General features: G+C 38.6%; 4 protein-coding genes across 4 annotated transcripts; 2 read left to right on the forward strand and 2 right to left on the reverse strand.

The window, feature by feature from the left end:
• Positions 1-237: 237 nt before the first annotated feature.
• Positions 238-3,782, forward strand: LOC103442082 (transmembrane 9 superfamily member 8). The gene is made up of 7 exons (XM_008380833.4): positions 238-528; positions 1,148-1,312; positions 1,393-1,502; positions 1,602-1,710; positions 1,797-1,909; positions 2,013-2,166; positions 2,401-3,782. The coding sequence occupies exons 1-7, from the start codon at positions 424-426 to the stop codon at positions 3,556-3,558; spliced, it is 1,914 nt and encodes a 637-aa protein (XP_008379055.1). The 5' UTR covers positions 238-423; the 3' UTR covers positions 3,559-3,782.
• A 589-nt stretch (positions 3,783-4,371) lies between these two features.
• On the reverse strand, positions 4,372-5,330 carry LOC103442092 (uncharacterized). The gene is made up of 2 exons (XM_029095304.2): positions 4,989-5,330; positions 4,372-4,526 (listed from the first exon to the last, which is right to left on the reverse strand). The coding sequence occupies exon 1, from the start codon at positions 5,297-5,299 to the stop codon at positions 4,997-4,999; it is 303 nt and encodes a 100-aa protein (XP_028951137.1). The 5' UTR covers positions 5,300-5,330; the 3' UTR covers positions 4,372-4,526; positions 4,989-4,996.
• Positions 5,331-7,865: 2,535 nt separating this feature from the next.
• LOC103442101 (early nodulin-like protein 15) lies at positions 7,866-8,771 on the forward strand. The gene is made up of 2 exons (XM_008380856.3): positions 7,866-8,173; positions 8,283-8,771. Exons 1-2 carry the CDS (start codon positions 7,981-7,983, stop codon positions 8,633-8,635), a joined length of 546 nt encoding a protein of 181 aa, XP_008379078.1. The 5' UTR covers positions 7,866-7,980; the 3' UTR covers positions 8,636-8,771.
• A 1,846-nt stretch (positions 8,772-10,617) lies between these two features.
• Positions 10,618-13,555, reverse strand: LOC103442110 (nucleoid-associated protein At4g30620, chloroplastic-like). The gene is made up of 7 exons (XM_008380868.4): positions 13,198-13,555; positions 12,577-12,728; positions 11,683-11,780; positions 11,538-11,577; positions 11,138-11,209; positions 10,982-11,038; positions 10,618-10,886 (listed from the first exon to the last, which is right to left on the reverse strand). Exons 1-7 carry the CDS (start codon positions 13,274-13,276, stop codon positions 10,815-10,817), a joined length of 570 nt encoding a protein of 189 aa, XP_008379090.1. The 5' UTR covers positions 13,277-13,555; the 3' UTR covers positions 10,618-10,814.
• Between the last annotated feature and the right edge of the window lie 20 nt (positions 13,556-13,575).

A 13,575-nucleotide genomic window follows, 5' to 3' on the forward strand; every position in this document is an offset into this window, starting at 1 on the left:
TGAGTTTTAAAAAAAATTGTTTTCAAGAAATGTTCTTAAAAAATATTTTGAGAAATAATAAAAAATTTCAAATAAGATACCAAACAGATCCTTATTCACCATCTTGATCTTTTCTTTATATACTTAGGGGCTGACGTGGCGCAATCAAGACATACGACTCAGAAGCATCACACCGCACCAGATCCCACAGGAGATTAAACCCCCGAGTCCACCCTCCTTCTAAACTTCCAGTTTCCTTCTCTGTCCCCTTTATAAAATTTTATTTTCCTTCAACTCTAATTTTGTTATTTTTTTAGTTATAATTTTATTTCTACGCAACAGACAAATACGAATCCAACTATTAAACAGCAACCAAGGAACGGACTCCTCGTCCTCCAGATCTACACACCCCCTCCTCTGCTCTCTCTCCCTCGGTTGGAGGCCATGGCGTCTCGTAGATCCCCGGTAGTCCTGGCGATCTTCCTACTTCTCGTCCATGGCGCCAACTCCTTCTACCTCCCCGGCGTCGCTCCGGAGGACTTCATCAAGGTCAGCTCTCAATCGCCGACAAATCTAACCGTTAATTTAATTTAATTCGATTTTTTTGTTGTTGTACAAATTGGATGTGTTTGTGTATGAAATGAGTGATCTGTGTGTTCACTGTTCAGATCTGCGACCTAGTGTTAGGTTTCGTCTGTTTGGTTGCTCAGAAAATGGAGGAAAATTGAAGGATTGGAGAATAGGCTGTTGTGAATTCGATTGGTTTGCTATTGAAATGATTGTCGAATTAGGTTTAGTTGACCTTTAGCATAGTTCAAATCCTGAGATTTGTAGGTTTTGATATTTTTTCTTTTGCTCTGCATATTCCTTCGATTTGCTTAGGCTGTGTTTTATTAATACTTTTAATGCTTAGAGTAATGTAATATGTTAATTCGCGGCACATCAGATCTCGGTTGGTCCGATATCGATCTGTATATGCCCTAAGCAAGTACTCTAAGAAGGCCGTCCTTTAGGTCTCACTGGATTACAAATGCTGTTTATGGTTTGAATATTTCGTAATTTAGATTTGAAATTTCGAGGTTGTTTTACATCACTTGGCTGAGAAGCAAATTGCTTTGCCTCGGGGGATGTTTGTGTTAATTTCGTTCTCTTGGATCTTTGAATGCAGGGAGATGTTTTGAAAGTTAAAGTGAATAAATTGACATCTACAAAGACTCAGCTTCCTTACTCATTTTACTCTCTCCCTTACTGTAAACCTGAGAAAATTGTGGACAGTGCAGAGAATCTTGGGGAAGTGCTTCGTGGTGACCGAATTGAGAATTCCCCCTATGTGGTTAGTGTTATTGCACTCGTATAAATCTAAGGCTTACTTGTTTCTCCTATGTTCATTAACTTACAATGGGATTTTTGCAGTTTAAAATGCGGGAGGCTCAGATGTGCAACATTCTTTGCCGGTTGACACCTGATGCCAAAATTGTGAAGCAGTTTAAGGAGAAGATAGATGACGAGTATCGAGTGAACATGTATTTTTCTGACCCTTTAAATGATTTATTCTATTAGATTAGATAAGAGGAACTGACATGAAGTCGCATCTCTTATTAAAATTGTTTTTATTATGGCAGGATCCTTGATAATCTACCTCTAGTCGTTCCCATTCAAAGGCCAGATCAAGAAGCTCCTACTGTTTATCAGCTTGGATTCCATGTTGGGCTCAAAGGCCATTATGCTGGGGTATGTCCATAGTTGTTGGCACCAAATAACTTTCTTGTTTGGGGGATTATGTTTTTCTCTTTCTTACACTATGTTATTGTGCTCAGAGCAAAGAAGAGAAGTACTTCATCCACAACCATCTGGCATTTACTGTGAAATACCATAGAGATTCGCAAACTGAAACAGCAAGAATTGTGGGATTTGAGGTTAAACCATTCAGGTCAGTTTTTCAGGCGTTCTTTTTCTCCTGAACGAGTCCTTGCTGAATCTTCCTTCTAAAGTGTCAGTTGGTAATATGGTTTGTTTGACTGTTGAATGTCCAGTGTTAAACATGAATACGAAGGGAAATGGAATGATGCACAGACTCGTTTAACTACCTGTGACCCCCATTCGAAACACACTGTTGTTAATTCTAACTCTCCTCAAGAGGTTGCCGAGAAGCAAGAAATCATTTTTACCTATGATGTTGAATTCCAGGTGAGCTCTATAATTTAAAATTTTACTCGGTATTTCTAGATAGGAGAATTATAACTCATAATTTACTGTCTACTGTCTACTGTCTACTTATTGTAGCATCATATTTGTGTCATGAACTAATATCGTAAGTCCATTGAACTAATATTTCTGATGTAAATGGTGTTGAACATACTTTGTCATTTCTGAGGAACTAGTCATCTCATGGGATACTTCTTTTCATGTTTACTTGTTTAGGAGAGTGATGTGAAGTGGGCTTCTAGATGGGATGCTTATCTACTGATGAGTGATGACCAAATCCATTGGTTTTCAATTGTCAACTCATTGATGATTGTCCTCTTCCTTTCGGGTATGGTAGCGATGATTATGCTAAGAACACTCTACCGTGATATCTCCAAGTATAATGAACTTGAGACCCAGGAAGAAGCGCAAGAAGAGACAGGATGGAAACTTGTCCACGGGGATGTTTTCAGAGCTCCAAATAACTCTGAATTGCTGTGCGTATATGTTGGAACTGGTGTTCAGTTCTTTGGAATGATACTGGTGACAATGATCTTTGCTGTCCTTGGTTTCCTCTCCCCATCGAACCGGGGTGGTCTTATGACGGCAATGCTCTTGCTTTTTGTCTTCATGGGAATTTTTGCTGGTTATGCCTCTGCTCGCTTATACAAGATGTTTAAAGGTACAGAATGGAAGAAAATTGCTTTCAGGACTGCAGTCATGTTCCCAGCAACTGTCTCTGTCATTTTCATTGTCCTGAACACTCTAATTTGGGGCCAGAAATCATCTGGAGCTGTGCCATTCGGCACAATGTTTGCCCTGGTCTTTTTATGGTTCGGAATCTCAGTCCCACTCGTATTTGTGGGAGGCTATGTTGGATTCAGGAAGCCAGCACTTGAGGATCCAGTGAAGACAAACAAAATCCCAAGACAGATCCCAGAACAAGCCTGGTACATGAACCCAGTTTTCTCGATTCTAATTGGAGGGATCCTCCCATTCGGAGCAGTTTTCATCGAACTATTCTTCATCCTGACTTCGATTTGGCTGAACCAGTTCTACTACATCTTTGGTTTCCTCTTCTTGGTCTTCATCATCCTCATCATCACATGCGCTGAGATCACCATCGTCCTCTGCTACTTCCAGTTGTGCAGCGAGGATTACTTGTGGTGGTGGAGATCATACCTCACATCGGGCTCATCGGCTCTGTACCTCTTCCTCTACGCCACATTCTACTTCTTCACAAAGCTCGAAATCTCAAAGCTGGTGTCGGCCCTCTTATACTTTGGATACATGCTCATTGCATCTTATGCATTCTTTGTTGTCACCGGAACCATTGGCTTCTACGCCTGCTTTTGGTTCACGAGGCTTATCTACTCATCGGTGAAGATCGACTAGACAAATAAACGGGCTCGGCAAGGTGTGATATCCCCTCTTCCTCTCCCCCCCCTCCCCAGAAGATGCAAACAGGTGGTAATATCTCTTCAAGTAGTGTAAGATTTTGCAATTAACTTTGGATTCTTGTGCTTTCGAAAATGTATCCTATTTGTGCTCAATTTTGAACCATGACAACAAGCCGACAAGGTCATATTTTCTTATATTTCTATTTGTTTATTTTTCAAGACTAGTTCTACACTGCCATTTTCATGATTTTACTTGCATTTGCAATCGTCTGTTGGATGGGAGTGCACTCCACACAAATCCTTTTAGACCTTCTGCACGCCGCCGTCTGTTTGAATGAATTGAAGAGGACAATAATTAACAGTGCATATCAATTTTGGGCCGTCTGTTTGAATGAATTGAAGAGGACAATAATTAACAGTGCATGTCAATTTTGGGCCGTCTTTTAGATCTTCTGCACGCCGCCGTCTGTTTGAATGAATTGAAGAGGACAATAATTAACAGTGCATGTCAATTTTGGGCCGTCTGTTTGAATGAATTGAAGAGGGCAATAATTAACAGTGTGTGGAAGGCAGTAAAAGGCAGTTCACTTTCTCTGCCACTCTTAAACGGAGGGTCCTATGACGGAGAGCTAACTTTTATAAAACGGACCCAAAAAGTTTGTCGTTGGATGGGGATATCATGGCTGTCCCCGACAGATATGTGAGAACGACGCTGCAACTCTCACGTTGTTGGTGTCTCATTTGAGCGGAGATCAAGTTGCATACAACATTCGAATTAGATCGGACTTCTTTCTTAAATCGTCATAAATAGAAATCTTCCCTTTCTTTTCTGATGAAAAATTGAAAAGGAGGTACAAAATAGTGGGATGGAAAAGGATGTTTTTTTGCCACTCTAAATGCATTGAAGGTGGTAAAAATTGTAGGAATTTCTCCTCCCGAAATTCCTCCATTTTCTTCAGTTACCTGTGAAGTTTATCATAAAGTCACGTCAACATTTTGTATTAGCTTCTTTATATCAAAAGACAGAAAAGTGTGACTTCTTTATAGAGAGGCTTAGAAAAGTGTGAGTAGAGGAGAAGCAACGGGAGGAAATTTGAAGAGTAGAAAATCCTATTCTGGTAAATTCGCTAAACTAGTACCAGTTTAATTAGTACATCAAGAACTCAAAACAGTGACTAATAACCACGCATCAAGGGGAGGAACACAAGTATTATCCAAAAACAAAAATGTAATATCATTTTGTTAAAATTACTGATGCAATTAAGAACCGACCGGGCGCGGATGAACACAAGTATTATTCAAAAACAAAAATGTGATTTCATTTTGTTAAAATTACTGCTACAATTAAGAACCGTGCGCCACATCTTCGAATGTCAAAAAACATGAAGAACGTAAAAATACAAAGTACACAGTTCTGAGGAGGACCTGAGGCGCTACTTCCTTGGGCGAGTGTCCTCGGGGGTGGCAACATTGGCGGAGACCTTGGCAACATCTCCGGCGGTGGCTTCGGGCTTTTTAAGGGTGTACAGGGAGAAGTAGCCGATGGTGCCGACAATGAGGAAGCCGGTAACTGCCATGATTATAGGGCCAAGGGGGAGACCGCGTCGCTGGTGAAGAACACCGCCGGGGTTATGACCGGGAGGCCTCTGTGCTCCCTCCAGTCCAGCTCTCTTCACTTCCTCCGGACTCATTTTCGTCGTCTCTGCCGTTTTCCTCCAATCTTCATCCCCCGCCATCTCTCTCTGCCTTGGTTGTGTTAATGCTATTTTCTGTAAATCGGTTGAAACCGTGACTCCAAACATTTGAAGAAACTGGACTTGTTGACACGTGTAGGGTGCATGCTCCGTCACTTGACACGTAGTGCGTTCGTGTAACCCTAGCTATTACGACAACTCAACTAGTGCATGTTGCTTGGACACAACTAAAATCATTATTTTATTTATTTATTAGTATTATATTTCAGCTTTGTGCTATTTCTTGAGTGAAAATAAAATTAGGTTTCAGAAACCTGTTGGGTCAGTTTTGAACCAGAATTCTTTCAAGAGAGTATTCCTATTTGTTTATTTTTCAAGAGTTCTCCATAGAAATTGTTAGAGGTAAGCTGAAAGAGTTCTCACATTCGAATTTCATCAATTGTCATATTGAATTAGGCTAAAGAGGTCTTAAAGTCGAATTTTATCGATTAGTTTGTTAGATTAGATTTGACAGAAAGAAGTTTTATGTTCGAATTTTCACATCTTAAAAGTAAATAGGATACAATTAACATTCTCATATATCTTTCCAAAATGCACTCAAGTTACCACGCAGTTTTTAATGAGCAATTTTATCTAATAAATCGCCTTATTATGTAATCTATAACATATAATTTAGACAAACTCAATATATAATCTAAACAGATGGTCGTATTTCTTTTCTCAAAATTTAGGTGCAAAAAATTGGATGTATTAATTGTCTTTTGGCAACTGACTTAAGCTTAAAATACTCCCTCCCCAAGATTCCCTCCCTTGATCAGTTAAAAGGGTTTCCAAAATGCATCCCATTTTGCTAAAAAATTTAACCAGTAAAAGCTGACCAGGTCATGTTCTTTTGGGTGCTTGAATTTGTTAACGTTTATGCGATAATCGGGATCTAAGTGATACAGAGATCAAATCTTCTGCACTGAGAATGAGAGGGACCTCTTTGTGATTCTAATTATTGATAGAGACGTGTTTAGTGTGGAAGACTATTCTCCATAAATTATCAATTTTAATATACTTAGATTGAACTTGAGATATTACCACCGACAATTTTGATTGGCCGTCAATTCTGAAAGGGTTAACTGGCTCCTTTATTTGTTCAAATTACTGCTGAATTTGCTAAACATAAAAGAAAAAGAAAAAACATGCAAAAAATATCAGGTGTCTGGGGAGCGGGAGCTATATATATATATATATAAACCATGAAGAAAGATCTCTCTACAAACCATACACAAATAAACGAGTACAAACTATGGCACAATCGCTTGAGCAACACACATGCAGTTATTATTTAATTTCTAGGACGAAGGTCGATGATCAGGATATTTCCTGGGACGAGTGACGTCAGGGTCAACCCTAGCTGCAGGTGGAGAGTCTGCCACCCTTCGAGGACAGACCTTGGGCTTTTACTTCACATAAAGGGCATAGTAGCCAAGGGCACCGGCGATAACAGCGGCAGTGACGGCCGTGGTGGTGGTGCTCATGCCAAGCAAAAAGCCCCTCCTCGCAGCCTCGGGAGGAGGTGACCTCTTTGGTGCGTCTGCCATTTCTTTTCTCTCCAATCTCCAATTCTTCTTGTTCCAGTCTCCCTCTCTCTCTCTCTCTCTCTCTCTCTCTCTCTCTCTCTCTCTCTCTCTCTCTGTATATCTTATATTTCTGTTTGGGGGCTGAGACGGTGAAACCTATCTCTTTGTTTCTGCATGCAATATTGCATAGGAGAGGCTTTGTCGACACGTTTTAAGTTGCATGGCACCAAGTGCAGGCCTCCGTCACTCGAAACGTAGCCGGTTCGTGTAAGGTTTTAGGTATATACGATTTCAAAACTACAGGATGCAATGTGAAAAAATATAAAAATTAAAATCTAACTTACCATGAAACTATTTCATGTGAAAAAAAATAAAAAATCACCGTGTCTCCAAACTTTGGTATGACTCTAAACCTTGATGAAATCCCTATTGCGAACCTAAACCCTAATTTTATGTGCCTATAACATTTAATCCGTATTTTTTGATTCTTCTACAAATTTATCGAACCACTTGACATAGCTTGAATGTGACCAACTCTCTATTGCTTGCATGTGAACCAAATTAGAATATAATTATAACTAAAATATCATTGAATAGTATTTTCAGATGATTATTTATCATCGTAATTTCCAAATTTTATATATAGAAATTTATAATTAACTCACAAGGGTCCCGACATGAAAAAAAATAATAACTTGAGAAAATTAATAAAATCAAGAAAATATTGCATTCACCGAATTACAAGTACAAGTCTGCAAGTAATTGAATTTTTTTTGCACGAAGCAAGTAATTGAATTAGAACAAAGAAGAAAAAACAATTACGAGTATTAGCTCCACAAAGTAGTACTGTACCCCCGCCTCCTAAAACGACGACGTTTTGAAGCATTTCGAATCCAGCTAGTGTGCACTCACAGGGCCCAAGCCCTGCAACCAGGTGTTGTAGTCTTTCCATGCTTTGTGACCGTTGCAATAAACGTTTTCTTTGCCGTTGCTTTAACGTTTTCCCTAACCCCGTAACGGCTACTTTTTCTCCCCAGACAATATATACATCACAGCTGAGACTCCATAGCCACGACTCAAATTTTCTCTCTCTCCCTCTCTCACTCTCAAATTCTCCAAAATCCGACAACACACTTGCAGACACACTCTCTAATAATGGCTGGCTTTTCATCCTCAAAAGCTCTGTCATACTCCTCTCTTCTCGTGGTCTTTCTCCTCTTCAGCTTCTCGGAAGCCAGAGAGTTCGCCGTCGGCGGCAAGAATGGCTCATGGGCAGTCCCCTCCTCTGAATCCCAATCCCTCAACAAATGGGCTGAAAGCACCCGCTTTCGCGTCGGCGACACTCTTGGTAAAATCCCCAGTCCAATTCCCATCTGGGATTTACCATTTTTTGTTTTAGGCACATTACTAATTTTTTTTTTTTTTTTGTTTTCTGTAAAATGTAAATTTGTTTTCAGTGTGGAAGTATGACAGCGCCAAAGACTCAGTGTTGCGAGTGACGAAAGAAGACTACACCAACTGCAATGCTTCAAATCCTATTGAGCAGTACAAGGACGGCGAGACCAAGCTCCACCTCGACCAGCCGGGGCCTTACTACTTCATCAGCGGAACCAAGGGACACTGCGAGAAAGGGCAGAAGCTGGTCGTGGTTGTTATGACTCCAAGGAAGCACCTCGGTATCTCTCCCGCTCCTTCTCCGGCTGGGGAGGTTGACGGTCCTGCTGTTGCTCCTACCAGCGGTGCTACAAGCTTGCAGGGTGGTGGTCTTCTGACTCTGGTGGCATTGGGAGTTTTTACTCTCTGGTTTTAGAGGAGCGAGGGTGGGGGGTATAATTATTTGTTTAATTCTTTAATTTTTTTTCAGAGAGGGGTCTGAGATATTATGTAATTCTATTTCGAATATCGTAATATCAGATATATCATTTTATAAATAGGAAGATTTTGAACGTGGTTTTTAGTTATGAATATTCTTTGATTAAAATTTTGTTGGTTTTTAATTTTTTTATTAAATTGCTTAAAATTAATGTGATAATTTATTTCTATGTACGTTATTATATTTTTTAAATTAAAAATTAAAAATTTTAGTTGTTTATGTAAATGAGATTTTAAATAGATAAAAACATAATTTGTGGGATTAAAAATATTAAAATATAAATATACTATGTGGTGTCTCCTCGTGAGCTGATCGTCGAGGTCTTCCGGCGGCTTGACTCCAAGCCCAGCCGTGATGTCTGCTCCCTCGTCTGCAAGTGCTGGCCCGACTCCGGTCGGTCGCTCTGTCGTCAGTAAGGGCATGCTTTCTGCTTTTCTCTCTTCGACTGTCGTCAACAAAAGGTTTGTTCTTGTTACTGATGCACTAATCTAATGCATTTGCTCCATTTACTATATGTACATCGAAAAACAACAGGAAGCTCAATCACTTGTCATGAACAAAACTAAAAGATGAAATACCTCCATCCTGTATCGATATCCCACTTATCGACGATGATCATGACAAGAAGCAAGCAAATTCAAATATCATACAAGACAATGAGAACAAAACTTGCATACACAACATTGTAATCAATAACCACCAAGATCAAAAATATCAAATGCATTGGATAATTAGATAAAATAATTACAAAAGTTGTAATTAGTCTCCTGGTTTTCATGGATTTCTCACCATTACAACCTGACCAAACAGAATGTTTCTTTTTTCGACCTACAAAGACCGGAGATTTAGGACTAGTTGACCTCAACTGGGGCTTCGTGGGTCTCAATTAGGGGTTCCTCATTCTCAATTGAAGCTTCGTCACTCTCGATTGGAACATCATCAACCTCAATTGGGGCATCGTCGATCGTGATTGGGGCATTGTCGATCTCAATTGGGGCATCGTCGATCTCAATTGGGGCTTCATCGATCTCAATCGGGGCTTCTTCTGTCTGGATCGGTGATCAGCTTGAGAGGAGACATGTGTTGATCGGCGATCAGCTAAAGTGTCGTTGGACATTGTTATCCTTATACTTAACTGAGTTTAACAAAATTTTGTTTTTTAGGTTAATTTTGCTAATAATCTTCACCACAAGGAATTAAATCTAAAGTGTCGTTGGACATTGTTATCCTTATACTTAACTGAGTTTAACAAAATTTTGTTTTTTAGGTTAATTTTGCTAATAATCTTCACCACAAGGAATTAAATCCTAATTTTTTTTACCACATGGGTAATCCTCCGAATACCCTATCACCACAGGAACTATTAATCTGATTTGGCCAAAAATTTATTGTATCAAAACATGGGTACATTCTTCAAAATCACAAAAAAAGACATTAGGCTTAATAACATTAGTAAATTTCTTCAATTAAACTTGACATAGATACATTCTAAAATCAAAGAAAAAAGAATGTACCCATATAAGTTTAAAAATGGATTAGAAAAAAATTGAATAGATTTTATATATTAAAAAAGGGTACATTTTACATATAAACAAATTGGTATATTTAAGAATGAGTACATTATAAGATTAAAAAGTTTTACATGAATGGGTACATATAATTAGCATGGGTACATTTAGCAAAAATAAAAAGTACAAATAAAAAAAAAGGGTACAAATACAAATAAATTTTAAAAAATATGGGCACAAAAAGAAATTAATATATGGGTACAAATTAAAACTGAAAAGAAAATCGATACAAGTTAAAAAAGAATTACAAATTAAAAATGGGTACAAAATAAAACTAAAAATATATGATAAAAAATTTAGTCATAAATATAAATATACTAATTGTAACATTTTAAACATTAAATGAATATATTTAGAAATAAAAAATTATTATTGAAATAATTAATGATGTTATTAATACCAAGGACCTTGATAAAAACTTGAAACTGAAACTTGACCTCATTGAAAATTTTGAATCAACAATTTTTCCTTGAAACTAAGAGGTACGAAGAAAAAAGTTCAACATTACGAAATAGGACAGTTAAATGTCATAGAGATGCACCGGCAAATCATTTCAATTCACCGAGAGCTTTTGGCATTCCTATACTCTGGGCAAGGTTGCTCATTCTATCCTTCATGGCCTGAATATTGGAAAGTACACACAAATACTATCAGTTAAAGTAGCCCACAATTATCAATCAGTCTGTAAAAACATAGAAACACATTGTGTTCTCACCATGACACTCTTCTGATGCGCATCTTTGTATGCTTCCGTCACCAATTCAGAGACTTTCTGCATTGTGAAAATAAAAAAGGAAAAGAAATCACATCTATCCTAAGGAGAAACTCATTCTGGCAAACGGGAAAGGGAACAATAGTTTTCACGACTTACTTCTGCTCCTAGTTCCATAGCAGCCTCAGTTATCTCAGTGCGTACAGGTTGCTGGTTACCAGAAAGCGTTACCTAGGGGAAAATCAGAGATCAGAGGATTGTCAAGTCTGAGAGCAACAGAGACAAGAGTATATATATGTAAACAGGGAGAGAAGACGAAGGTTCCATTTAACGAACAGCTGAGCTGATAAAACTAAAATGCACCGATTGGAAAAACTTAAAGTTATCTGTGTAGGTCAGTAAAAGTTTTGCTAGCGACACTATGACCGTGTCTTCACATTATCTTGATACTATGAAAGTGAAAGTTAAAATACCATTCAGACACAAGAAAACCAGCTTATATTCCCAAACTGAACAAATATCCAAAGTTGACCTTGTCGCAAGAGTGAATCATTCGTACCTTTATAATCTCACCTTCACAGTAACCATCAAACACTGCCCTGAAAAAGGGGGGAAAAAAAGAAGAAAGAATGAAGAGATAATAATCATACCACTGAAAGGATTATCAGTATCGGACGAAATTGGATAAAGCTTTAAGAACATACGCAGCAAGCTCTTTCTGCACACGCACTGCTTCAACTTGTACTACATTTTGAGCTTGCTTAACTGTCTCATACAGATTTTGCATACTGAAAACTCCTGCCTGCATCAAAAGTGCAGACATAACAGTACATCAACTTGATACTTAAATCAAGGTTTCTATTCTTAGGAATGCTGGACTAGCTCCACGTGGACTAAGACAGACTCGGGATACTGTAACAGAAAACAACATAGGATCATAGTCACAATTATGCTAGAAACAACATAAAGTCATTATCAGCATATGTTCTAGTAAACCAAAAGTGGCCAGTTATGATCGACCTCAAGCTTGCAATGTCGCCATTACACAAGACAAATAAACGATGATAACACTATCACTATAGCAACCTTATAGTTCGACTATAATTATAACTAGGCAACCCCATTTGACGTCCATACCACTGCCCTTTATCCTAAACAAATCCTGCTACCAATTGCGTGATGCAAGATATAGTGATCCATAATAAAACATAGCTGGACCATGTTCGACCAAAGTACAGTTGACAGCCTAATGTCAAAATCTGTGAGCCTCGGGCTGCATAAAGCTACTTAGCTTACAATTGGAAGGGCTACGAAACCCTGCAACCTAATACTGCATCAATCATATAAATTTGATCTGGTGTCCCCACATGAAGCATATAAAAGTTAAAATCAACCATCCCCTTTCATTTTAATAGAGTTTGTATTGACTTGACACACTCAACAGAGGAATACAAGGGGCAAGAAATAAATTTCTGAGAAGGATTAACGGGTACAGCAATGCAGCAGATGGCAATTCCAATGGTCAATACAAAGTTGGTCCACCCAAGACAAGTTCCAGAAAAATGGGAAAACAAACTACAAGAGGGAAAATGCTAAACCTTTGAAGCTGCATCATCACCCCTTTCATTGTTACCCTTTTTCCCTCCTCCAAATAAGCCATACACACGGGACGAACGGGGTGTCCTCCCAGTCTTAATACCAGGCCAAGAAACAATTGAAGGACAGGCTGGACGTGAGTTTACTCCTTCACCTATAATCAGAATAAAGCAGTAAGTTTGATTTGTCATCAGAAATTACACGATAACCCCGTCTCACAGCGGAATAGGCAAAACATTTTTGCACAACAAAACAATGATTAACAGATTGAGCATAAATTTCGAAAAAGCGCAAACATTTACGCTCACAAATTTTCAATGCCCACAATTTAGTTTGACATCCTAAACAATCTCGCTCAGCAAAGTGGCATCAAATTTCAATGCCCAGAATTCAAATACAATGGTCCAACATTTCCAACAGTAATTTCTTACACTGCCAAAGCCATGCTTTTTCCTCAAGTGTATGATAAAAAGGGGTTAAAATTGGTACAAAAAGAAACCCAATTTCTGTTCTATCTTCTTTCGAAAACCCCATAATTTCTATGCAATTCGAGAAATGTTTTTGCATACAAAATTGTGCGGAATACTACTGGTATTGAGCCAATACGTTTCGAGAGAGCTTACGGAAAGTGAGGTGGTCCTGGGATTCGGTGAGGAGGTGGAAGTTGGAAAGCCGGGAGCTTAAAGCACTGGTCGACGACATGACGGACACAGAGAGGGAGGAAGGAGAGGCGAAATAGCGGTGCAATTCAATGCCTCTCTCTCTCGCTGTCTCTGGTTTTTGGATACAATGGATCTCTTCGATACCTACCTCAATGCACCAAACAAAACTTTGGTAATTTTATTTATTTTTTATCTTATATATAATATATATAAAAAAAAAAATTTTGAAAGGGTTTGCGCGATTATCGGAAGACCAGTTCCACATGACTTGTAGGATTTTTTTAGGGTTTAGGCCCGAATGAAAAAGGGGCATAAGCCCGAATGAAAAAAGAATATTAC

This window comes from Malus domestica, chromosome 15 (assembly GCF_042453785.1).
Source record: "Malus domestica chromosome 15, GDT2T_hap1".
Lineage (NCBI taxonomy): Eukaryota > Viridiplantae > Streptophyta > Magnoliopsida > Rosales > Rosaceae > Malus > Malus domestica.